The 11,464-nt window shown below is 46.3% G+C and overlaps 1 protein-coding gene across 1 annotated transcript; it reads right to left on the bottom strand.

Moving 5' to 3' along the window:
* Positions 1-286: 286 nt before the first annotated feature.
* foxi2 (forkhead box I2) lies at positions 287-4,357 on the bottom strand. Its single transcript, XM_035611454.2, has 2 exons — positions 3,148-4,357; positions 287-1,976 (listed from the first exon to the last, which is right to left on the bottom strand). The coding sequence occupies exons 1-2, from the start codon at positions 3,797-3,799 to the stop codon at positions 1,378-1,380; spliced, it is 1,251 nt and encodes a 416-aa protein (XP_035467347.2). The 5' UTR covers positions 3,800-4,357; the 3' UTR covers positions 287-1,377.
* Between the last annotated feature and the right edge of the window lie 7,107 nt (positions 4,358-11,464).

Raw genomic sequence — 11,464 nt, 5'->3', positions numbered from 1 at the left:
AAAAAAGAAATAAAAAGTCCACAGGGAACGGAGCCCCGCAGGAAGACGGCTGAATAATGTTTGGTTGTTTCTATTGAACCGCTAAGAGGCTGCATTGAGATGAAATGGGGTGGAAGTAATTAAATATGAGATTAAAATCGTGACGGAAGAAGCCAATGCACCGACTGGCCCCGTTTGAAAATGACGCATGACAATACAGTGGAGACCAAAGTGATATTTATTTATAATCACAGTTGAAACTGCCCGTAAGCCGTATGCACTGTATAAAGATTAAAAAAGAAAGAAAGACAATAATAGATACAAAAGCCATTCAATGATTGTCACGTTTGAATCCTGAGAGAAACCATGACACAGAGGATAGATTTTTTTTCTGTATATATATGATATATGTATATATATATATATATATATATATATATATATATATATATATATATACATATATGACGTCTGGGTTTCAATGATACTGTTTTCGGCACATTTTTTGGAAATCGTTCACTTCTGATTTTAAATCAAATTATGATCAGACAACAGTAGAAAAACAACAACGATGCCTATTAGCATAAATAGCATAAATAGTCACAAACTATCTTTTATAATTTACAAAAATACACATTTATAAAGTATTTACACGAGCCTTAGTGCTTATTGTTTCAGTCAAAGTGGAGGATATAAAAAAAAGAGAAAAGTAAGGCAGTGGCCTGTTTTTGGATCATGTTTGTGTTGGATTATTAATTATTGCTGCATTTTTCATATAGACTTGTGTGAATATACATGTAAACCCTCTGGTGAACGTTGTTTTGAGGTAATGGCGGTGTCTCTCTCTCTCTCTCTCTCTCTCTCTCTCAAAGGCAACTTTGGCAGATCTGTGTTGATTATGAATACAAAATATGTAATCCACTGTAAGAATGTAGCTGCTCCACAGAAACATGGGCTAGATTTGGCATCACTGGAGGGGAAAAAAAATATCTAATCAAATGTGCTGTACATTTAAACACATGACGGGGGAGTTATGACAATAACACGACCATGGGAAAAAGTTTCTGCTGAAAAACATGTCAAATAGAGTCATAAAAAAGAGAAACAAAATAGTTACAGTGGTGTTCTTATTTTGCAAATATAAAATTTGAGATAAGAGCTTTGAATGGAAAAAAAAGTGAAGTGCTAATTTTTCATTTGACTTCCTGGCTCCTGTTTCCGCGGTTTGAGAGCTCGTCGAGTCGCATCGAGCGTGAGATATACTCAGTGTTCTCAGATCCGTCCAGTGACGGGGGACGGATATGTGTCGAGTCTGTGTGTGTGTGTGTGTGTGTGTGTGTGTGTGTGTGTGTTTCAAAAAGGGATGAGAAGTTCCCCAAGGGGTCGGAGGAGCAGCTCCTATAGCTCGGTCCCTTCCCTCGGGTAAATCAGGCTGTTGACGCTGAAGCTGTTGTAGAAGTGGCCGTTGAACTGTCCGCCCTGCGCGCCGCCGAACGCGTTGTAGTACACTCCGCGGTTGAAATGCAAGCCCTCGCCGTGCTCCGACGGCCCCGTGTCCTGCCCGCCGTGGCCGGGGTGGTACGGGCTCAGGGCCGTAATGTTCCTGCTGGACAGCTCGTTCACCAGCCCCAGGGACCCCTGCCGGCCGGGGCCCCCCGAGCTCAGCGTCGACATGCTGCTGTAAAAGTTGTTGAAACACGGCGCGGACGACGCCAGTCCGGCCAGCGGCGGCGACGAGGACGACGAGCTCTTGTGGCCTTCGTTCAGCGCCTCCATCTCCGGGGAGGCGGGCCCCAGGAGCTGAGGGCTGTCTGGGGCCTTGAGTGGGGCCGACCCCGCCGCAGGCCTCCCGTCCTCGGCTTTGGTGGGCCCCGCTGCCAGCGCCGCCCCTCCTCCTACGCTGCTCGGATCTGACCGTCTTTTCCTTTTTCTGCGGAAATTTCCATTGTCAAACATCTTCTCACAGTTTGGGTCCAACGTCCAGTAGTTTCCTTTTCCTGTGGGTTGAAGATGAGGCCAATTTAAAGTGATGCACTTCAAATGCATAACAAACTCTGCAATATTTATATTTATTCTCCATCTATTGCAACTGCTCTGTATATAGTATTTATGTATCTTTTTACATTTTCTGTTATATTGTATACTTACCTACTGCTTTTAAAAAAAATAAATCTATAATTTCTGTCCACTTTGCTGCTGTAATGCCCAGACTTCCCCATTGTGGGACGGATAAAGGTTTATCTTTTATCTTACCTTATCTTTTTGGTTGAATGAATTGACCTGATGCATCATTTGGAGCCTGTTATGGCTCCTAAGTTTTATATACTGTCTAAATTCTTTGGACTTTTTTTTTTTTTTTTGCCATTTCTGTGTCAAGATATGATTATGCAAATAAAATGAATAAGGATGACAATTTCTGTCTGTCTCAACAAACATCTATCCAATATTTTCAAAATCAAAATGTACAAGGTTGAAACCATCGAGCATTTTTTGTGTGACTAGACTCTGTGCAGGTTGAAGGAACATTAGTTAATAACTGTCTGTAAATATATGTTATTCAGGTCAAGACTGAAATACAGGTAATAAATTAAAAACAACCCTCCAGTCGTATTTAATGACAATTTATGTAATTTGTTTTGGAGAGAATAATGGTTTTAAAAATCCAAGGCACATTTCAAGAAAACTAAAACATGTAATAATAATAATAATAATACATTTATAGGAGTGTTGGTCTCAGACTTTTGGACCCCACTGTATTTTACTCCTCGATAGTGAGACTTATTATTTTCATCGTGCCATTTAAAATGTGCTTATGTTAAATTAATTTTTGAGAATCTATAGGAAGTTTCTAAATCTTTTAATACAGCTGCAGATTTTTTTTTTTACCTGATTCAAATTCTAACCACTTCAAAAAATTACCAAAGGAGCAACAATTAACGTTTACTCTCATTTCATTTTTTACAGACATTTTTTGGGACGAATTAAACACTGTATTGATCACAGACAAAACTGTCACTGTTAAATGTAGTTTGTACTTTTTCTTATGACATTAATTCATTCCCCTCTCACTCCGACCTCTCACAGATTTCCAGGAGACCGACGTGCACCTGAACGCCGCGCATGAACCACAATACACCTATCGCCGCCCCCGCGGTGCGTTCACTGTACCTGGGTCGTCCTCGTCCCTCGGCACCTTCTTGAAGCAGTCGTTCAGGGACAGGTTGTGCCGGATGGAGTTCTGCCAGCCGGCCTTGCTCTTCTTGTAGAAGGGGAAGTTGTCGGCGACGTACTGGTAGATCTGGCTCAGCGTCAGCTTCTTCTCGTGCGCGTTCTGGATGGCCATGGCGATGAGCGCCGAGTACGAGTAGGGCGGGCGCACCAGCTTCAGCAGCTCCTCCTGGCTGGCGATGGACAGCCAGCCCAGGTCGGGCGCGCCGAACCCAGGGGAGTTGGCGATGAACGGCCGCTGCGCGCCGTAGGCGGGCGGGATGAAGGACGCCGGGCTGCTGGCGTGCAGGTAGGACGCGGGGGCGTTGACGCCCGGCCCGTTGAGCCACAGGTACGGGTTCGGCGACGACGCGTAATCGCCGAGGCCGTAGCCGGCGGGCCGCTGCGCGCCCGGCAGGCTCTGTTGGTGGTACATGCTGCTGAAGTTGTCGCAGTAGACGGCGGCCATGTCCGGGGCCTCCTGCGCGCCCTTGGGTGGGAGGGAGCCGACGGTCGGGGAGGTGTGGTGCTGCTGGTGCTGGTGCTGGTGATGGGACTGCTGCTGGTGGTGCTGCTGCTGCTGGTGATGGGACTGGGGGTCGATGGAGTTCATCACTCCCCGCGGGAACGAGAGAATCCCAACAAGGAGGAAAATGCCGCGGCGGGTTCAGGTGCGCGCAGGTGTGCGGCAGCCACGAGTGTCAGGGGAGGAACGCGGAGTTTGGGCAGTTTTAATAGTATAAAGCCTCGACAGAGGCCACATCCAGGCTCCGCATCGTCCCCCCCGGCAGCCAATAGACTCACTCCGAGGACCGGGGGGGGGGCGTGGTCACTGCTCCTCCGACAGACTGGCTGAGGCTGCGATCACCGACCACACACCTGACAACCTGCAGCTGTTGCCATGTATTAGAAAAAATTAATAATCATAACTTCAACTTTTAACTTGGAACTTCTTAACCACTTGTTTCCAGTTTATTGTCTTATTGTCTCAGGGGAAGTTGTGCACAGAGTAACTCACTTTTTTTAAAAATCCAAAGTGAAGATGACATCAAACTAATTTCTTATGGAATAATCAGAATTATAATGTTTATAATTATCACAGAGTATCTGTTGGTCTAAAGTGAATGATGAAGAGCGATGTAAACGACAATATCTCACAACATATTATCCCTCAAACTTGTTCTCAAGTTGAATATTGAACCATTACAAGATCTGAAAAGATATTTTATATAATACAAAAAAAACATTTCAATGCGATGAGCTGCAGTTTGCTTGTTAAGGATGTTATAAATAAAAATGCTTGTCCCAGTATTTACTTTTTGTTGAGTAACACAAATTGCAAACTTAAAAATAACAACTGTTTCCATAATTTTTTTCCCTCAGTACAAACGAGGCGTTGCCAATTTTGTGTCCAATTTTTTACAAGTCAATCAACAAGAACGAAGAAAGAAAATCTTTTTTTTGGTCATTAAATTAAAATTAATTTCTACAACTAAAAAAAAGAGTAAAAGTTAAATTAAACAGTTCTTAAACACACGTGACAATAAGATCTTTTACATCAAGTGATGAGTTGCTGCTGAAATTGGTGCATATTTATTTGACCACCATGTCAAATATATAAATTAAAGGCAATTTCATCAATTCATCAATTTGAAAATGTAAATAAAAGTTAGAGTCAATGAGGCACTGCACCCATAAATCCTCATAGACCATAAAACAATGAACTAAAATGAATGCATGATTAATATTTCATATTATCCATCCACAGTCCAACATGAAAACCTAATGAACATGAATAAATAAATATAATATAACATAAAATGACTTATTTGATCATTTTAGTTTGACCAACTAATGTTTCGGCTCATTTCTTTAACTTTCAACATTTATGATGTTTTCTTTTTCAAGCTTGTTTGGTTCATGATCACAAAACATTTTACAACCACAGGCAGATTTTAAAATGATAAATACATTGATTTTAGCTTGTTTTTGACTCAGTATCAATATTATAATATAATAGTATCAATAGTATAATATAATAGTATCAATATGACCCTCATTGACATTTCATTTTCCAACATGAATAACTCTAATTCTGATACTAATAATTAACACTTAAACCAAATATTAACTCATGAGTCTAAAACCATATATGACATTGTATGCTCCGTACTTATAACCCATCACAATCTAAAATCTCTCTCTCTCTTGTTCCCTCTCAACAAGTCGACACGACTATTTATCTAGACGTTATCTCGAGATCAGATTGAATCGGCCCATGTTGTCATGGCGATGTGACCAATCGCGTGAAGCATCACATGCTCGCTTGATTCGTACTCACACGAGCGAACATCCATCACAGAGCCGAAGCATCGCACCTGCGACGCCTCCCAGCGAGAACTTGCAGTTGTAATTACTCGCATCAATATTGTGAACTGTCAAAAGGAACTCGCTCGAGCTTTTTTATTGTTGCGTGTCCTCGAGCCACAGACAGCAAGTCAAGTCTCTTTGAAGAAAGTGAAACTTGATGTTTTTGGCTAATTAAAGCGTCTGGAGCTAATTCTGACGTCGGCGTTTTATCTCTTCGTCAAAGCATTCCTCAAATTTTTTTTCTGTTTCCTGCAAATAAAAGAAAGACAAGTGGGGGTTATTGACAGATATGTTCACTTTTGTTTTGCAGAAAAGATTAATGATGAGCAATATTCTATTGTCACAGATTAAGTTTTTTTTCTTTTTTCATTCAAGTGTTGTGACTTTAATTCTGAGTATGAACCCGAAACCAAAAACCCTGTTCCCATGGCAACAACTAAATTAGAGAGGACGGGGGTGGTCATGTGGAGTTTGGAGGAAGAGTTGGACTATAGGGAATGTGACATACATGGCTACATAATGAACGTGCAATACAATCACTTATTTTATGACAAATTAAAACGAATTGCCTCGAGCCACAGTTTCCTGGACCGGTGGTCCAAAATTTGATCCGGCCGAAAGAAGGAGGTCTCGGTCCGGATCCAGATGAACCGCGGTTCGGTTCGTTAGCAGTGTGACGACGAAAGAGAAAGAACCGGACGAAGAAGCTTACAAATGAGCCGCGGTATCACTTGGCGGAGAGGACGAGACGAAATATCTAACTGCAACTTGGTCCGACGAAACAATAACTTGAAAAAACATCTAACAATGCAGACGGCAGAGCGGAAAGAGAAGAGGCTTCCCGCCGAACCGACCACGCACCCGCGTCAGGCGTCCGCCCGTCGACAAACCAATAGACGGCTGTAATAGTTCGGCCTCCGGTGACGTCAGCTTCGCCGCACGCGTGTGATTCCACGAGTCGAACTTGACCGCGGAAGTGGAAGCTCGACAAATTCATCCGAACTCAAACTCTTGCTTACTGTTCAGCGTGAAGTCACTCGTCATTATAAAAACATACAAAAATGCTATTTTATGAATTCGTCTACAGAAGAAATGAACTGACCTAGTTTTAAATAACCAGTCGAATTCAATCTTGAACCATTTTAATTTTGTCATAATAATCTAAGTGACCTTTTCGTAGAAGCTATATGATATTTGCACTGAGTAGAATATTAATAATAATAATAATAATAATAAGTGTCCAGTGTTTTATTGGCTTCTCCGTTCCATCAGATTGAAATAGTATATTTGCTTTTATACACACCTCCTAAATGTTCCTCTTGACACATTTGGTATCTTTGGAAACTTTGGGATCTCCACTGGAGTTCAGAATGAAGTGTTGTGAGTTGGAGCACTTGCGGCTCAGGGCGACGTTGATAGGGCTAAAAAAAACCAAACGTGTAATTTCCAGATTTGTTCAAGTGGAATCAAAACTAAATCCAGCTGGTTATCAGTGGTGCACGAGCAACGGCTGATGATGTCGTCGTGCAAAATGATGCCGCACCCACCGACTGCCGGCGGGAAAATGAGAATCAAACAGCAACAGACCACATTTAAACTTATTGAAATGATAAAAGATAACGTCTGGTTATCATCACATCGCCGTAGTATGAGCTCGTGAATGAGTTTACAAGCTCTTCTTTTCCCGCTGAACAGTCTGGATTTTGTCCCTAGTATATAGTACAAGATTGTCTTGGATTTGATTTGATCTGTGCTTACGATTTCTGTATTCGCATAAGCACGGGTCCTCCATGCAAAGTAAATCCTGGACTCGAGTGTTTCATGCAGCCTTGTTCTCTCTGTTCCCCGTCTCAGACCTTAAAGAGAGAATCCCTTGTGGAGCCACACTGCCACCTTGAGCCGCCTCTATGCTTCCTGAGGCAAAACCCCCAACTCCTTCCATGCAGGATGCAACGTCGGCCACGAGATGGAGGCAGCTCACCGCTCAGTGAAGGGGTTGTGGGCCTGCGGGGGCGGGGGCGGGGGGGGGTGGCAGATCCTCCGGGCGTCCACAGGAGAGCGCTCGGCACCAGGCGCCGCGTGCCGTCTGGATGAAGTCGCCGGGAAACAGCCACTTGTGAGTTTTGGCCTCAGACGAATCCAATATGAAAATGCGGCTGCTCCCAAACGAGAGCTCCCGCGGAGTCTATGAAGAAGCCAGGCAACATCAGAGGTTCCGTCGGTCACGGGACCCGAGAATGTTCCCGATGGTCTTTAAAGAGAAGGGGTCGACGCGGACGCTACTTTGACCCGAGGCCGCCCGGCGTCTCGGGCGAGGAGCCCACCGGTGTTGCGTTTCCTCTTGGAGAGGAACTCTCTAATGGAGCGGAGTCGGACCCCCCTTTGGTTCAGCATCGACACATTACCTTCCAAACGCTTCCCCTGCTTTTTCTCAGCAACTGATAGACTTTAAGGGGGTTTCCTCCCCCCCCTCCCCCCAATGCAGCTTCCTCCGCCGAGATCCAGGCCGCAGGGTAATTGTCCGCGCAGCACCAGGAGTCGCTCTGTCTGACTGTAATTCTATAATATTGGGGTTGGCCATGACAGTAATCCCCCGGGCTCATCGCGCGTCGCCAGAACTCCTTTCACAAACTCAAATGCATGTATGAAAAATTTGAGATTGTGGAAAAGGGTAAGGGGGGGGGGGGACTCCCAGGCTCTGAAGCTCCTGTCAGCAAACTCCTTTTAAAAGATGAAGAGTTGTTTTTTTCTGTGCAGCAGAAGTTTATGAATTGTGACTGTTCCCGAGGGTGGAAAGCAGAGAATGTGGATTTGTAACATGACAAAGCCCGTCATCTGATACCGTTCTTTTTCTTCTTCCTCTGACTGACACTGTAACTTGACGTCTGTATAAAATATGAATCGCCCGACGACAGAGGACGACTGTGTCCTCTTCATCACGTCTCTTCATCACCTGGATTCAAAAGGAGAATCTCCGAGCGCGACGTGAACAGAGAAGCTTCGTGGACGCCGCCGCTCGACAGGGGGCAGGATGACCCCGTGAGACCTGCCCCGACACCGAGCCGACATCGGGGCCTCGTTCACAACGTTTCACTGGTCAACCCTGGACGAGGAACTCCCCAGAGACGAGAGCAGGAATAGTTTTAGGTTGGTGTCATGCGAGCGGCGACGCTCACGCCACTAAGAGTGATCGGTCACTTCAACTTGACTTTACACAAACGCGAACGAAGGGCGCGTGATTCCAGCGCTGAGTGGCGACACTGTACAATCAACATGTTACACAGGTGAACTTGTGTGGCTCCGCTGGTGAGAGCTGCGGATGTGTGCGGATGCAGCAGGACCTATTTATCCCTATGTTGTCTGAGACACTCGGGCCCATTCAGCCCCCGACGCACAAGCGCCGCCATTTACCCTCCGGTCTATTCCTGTGACATATTTGCGCCGCGCCGCGTCGGGGCTCCGTGAATCTACCCGTGCCATTTGCACAGGAAGCGTCTGGAAATAAACATTTGCACTTATAACGTGTCGCAGGCTTCACACACACACACACACACACACACACACACACACACACACACACAGAGTACAGAGACGTGCATGTGAAAGACAGATAAGAGCACACACACACACACACACACCCACACACACACACACACCAGGGCATTCATGGCAGGAGGTAATAACATAGTGCTGCTTCTGAGAGGCCGGCCACAGTTCTGCGGGCAGGCAGAGGGAACATACAGGAGATGTTATTGCTCTATATGTTTATAACGCTGCCATGGAAAAATAAGAGGCATCGGCCACAGGCATTTCCTTGGGTTCCTCGTCCACCCCGCTCCCGCCTCCCGGTCACCTCTCCGAGGCCCGTGTGTGTGTGTGTGTGTGTGTGTGTGTGTGTGTGTGTGTGTGTGTGGGAGGGAGGGAGGGAGGGAGGCGCCGAGCGTTTAGAAAAGAGCCGATCGCATGTCAACCTCCATCGTTTCAGAAAACTGGCATCCTAATTGCCCCCTCATATATTCATATATTCTATCTCAAACCCCAACTCGCCCGGCCCCGCCTCTCGTCTCTCTGCCCCAGCTCACTCATTCGTTTGTCTGGATTGTCAGCGCCGACCTCTTGCACAACGGCCTCAATCGCTCGAGATGTTGACTCGAACACCAAGCATAAATATTTCCGAGGAGAATATTGGGTGCGTCCATTGTTCGGTCCGACCCTAGTTTTTGTTTGAGCCCCTCTGGCTCATAGGCTGCAAAAACGGATACGTCAGACTTTATATGGGCACAGTTTACGATGGCAGAACGCCAACACATGGCCACAACGCTTGGCCGTGCCGACGGGGTTTAAATGGATGTTCCCTGCGATGGTGGAAATCCATGGTTACCCCCCCCCACCAAAGACCTTGACAAAAGCCAATCTGGTCCATCGTCTACCGCTTTATCCATTTAAGCCAATCCCAGCTGACATTGGGCGAGAGGCGGGGTTCACCCTGACAGGTCACCAGCCTATCACAGGGCCACATACAGAGACGGACAACCACTCACTCTCACATTCACACCTACAGTCAATTCAGAGTCTCCAATGAACCTGACCTCATTCTGCATGTCTCTGGACTGTGGGAGGAAGCCGGAGAACCCGGAGAGAACCCACGCATACACGGGGAGAACATGCAAACTCCCCACAGAAAGGCCCTGGTTGGTTGGAACCCAGAACCTTCTTGCTGTGAGGCGACGGTGCTGACCACTACGCCACCGTGCGGCCCAGCCAATCTGGTATCAGGTGTAAATTCTAACAGACAGGAGAACTAGGACGTGCAAAGTCTTTCATCATTGGACCATGCACGAGATGTGACCGATGATGAAAAATGCTGAATTAAAACATTTCTGCGACTTTCGTAACGAAGCTCGCCGCGCCCCTTTTTTCTCTCAGTTCTGCTTTCCCATCTCATCCATACGAGACCCGGGCTTCAAGGGGACGCGGCGGGCGGGGGAAGGCGAAAGGCAAAGGAAAGGAAACGTTGCTCCTAAACGATGGTGTCAGCCTGTAATGTGAACGTAAATAAACCGAAGCCGAGGCCGTGTCACATTTAATTATTCTCAGACGCGGCCGCGGCCTCCGTTTGTCTCTGCTCCCCGGTTGTGATCCGGGGGGATAATGAGGCCTTCGGAGGAACGCTGGGTCTCAATCTGCCCGACTTTAAAGGGGAACGCTCCGGGTTCTTGTTGGGATGCTGCAGCACGAGCCTGCGTATGTGTATACAGTGGCGGCCCCTTAAAAAGGCAGAGCCGTAGCCGCCCGTGCCTCTGATGTGCCATCCAACTTTAAAATACAGCTTTGCCGAGCTCAGTCTTCTTCAAAGCGCTTCTTTCCCTTTTTTTCTTTTTTCTTCTTTTGCCCCCTCGCTGCCAGCTCCGCCTCCGCTCTGCCTGCTGCCTCGACGTGATGAGTGGAGCCGAGTGAAGAAGAAGAAGAAGTTGGGTGAAAAGGCCTTAAAGGAACTGCGGCTAATGAAACAAGCCACTATCTTAAAAAGGCTACAAGAGCCATGCCATAAAGTGGGACAATGAGCTGCTGGTGTTTTGTGTGTGTGTGTGTGTGTGTTGATCACTGTTCTGTTTAGGATTCACTGCGAGTAATCAGCATTGGAAAAAAAGACAGACTTCTTTTATTCTCTTTGACTTTGGAGGCTTAATGGCTTTTTCCCTTTTTCAGCAACGACTCTGTTTTTTGCGTCTTCAACGGCACGAACGTCGTCAACCCCGGCCCTCCGTCATTCTAATCTCCCTCTGTCAGCGTCTCGTCCAAACAGTTTCCTCATTGTGGGCCTGGAGGGGAGGGGGGAGGCGGAGGAGAGGGGGGGGGGGGGGTGCTTGGAGGTGTTTCAACCGCTGCCACCTGAACGGGCATCCAG

This window comes from Scophthalmus maximus, chromosome 15 (genome assembly GCF_022379125.1).
Source record: "Scophthalmus maximus strain ysfricsl-2021 chromosome 15, ASM2237912v1, whole genome shotgun sequence".
NCBI lineage: Eukaryota > Metazoa > Chordata > Actinopteri > Pleuronectiformes > Scophthalmidae > Scophthalmus > Scophthalmus maximus.
This window is presented reverse-complemented; position numbering and strand designations above follow the sequence as displayed.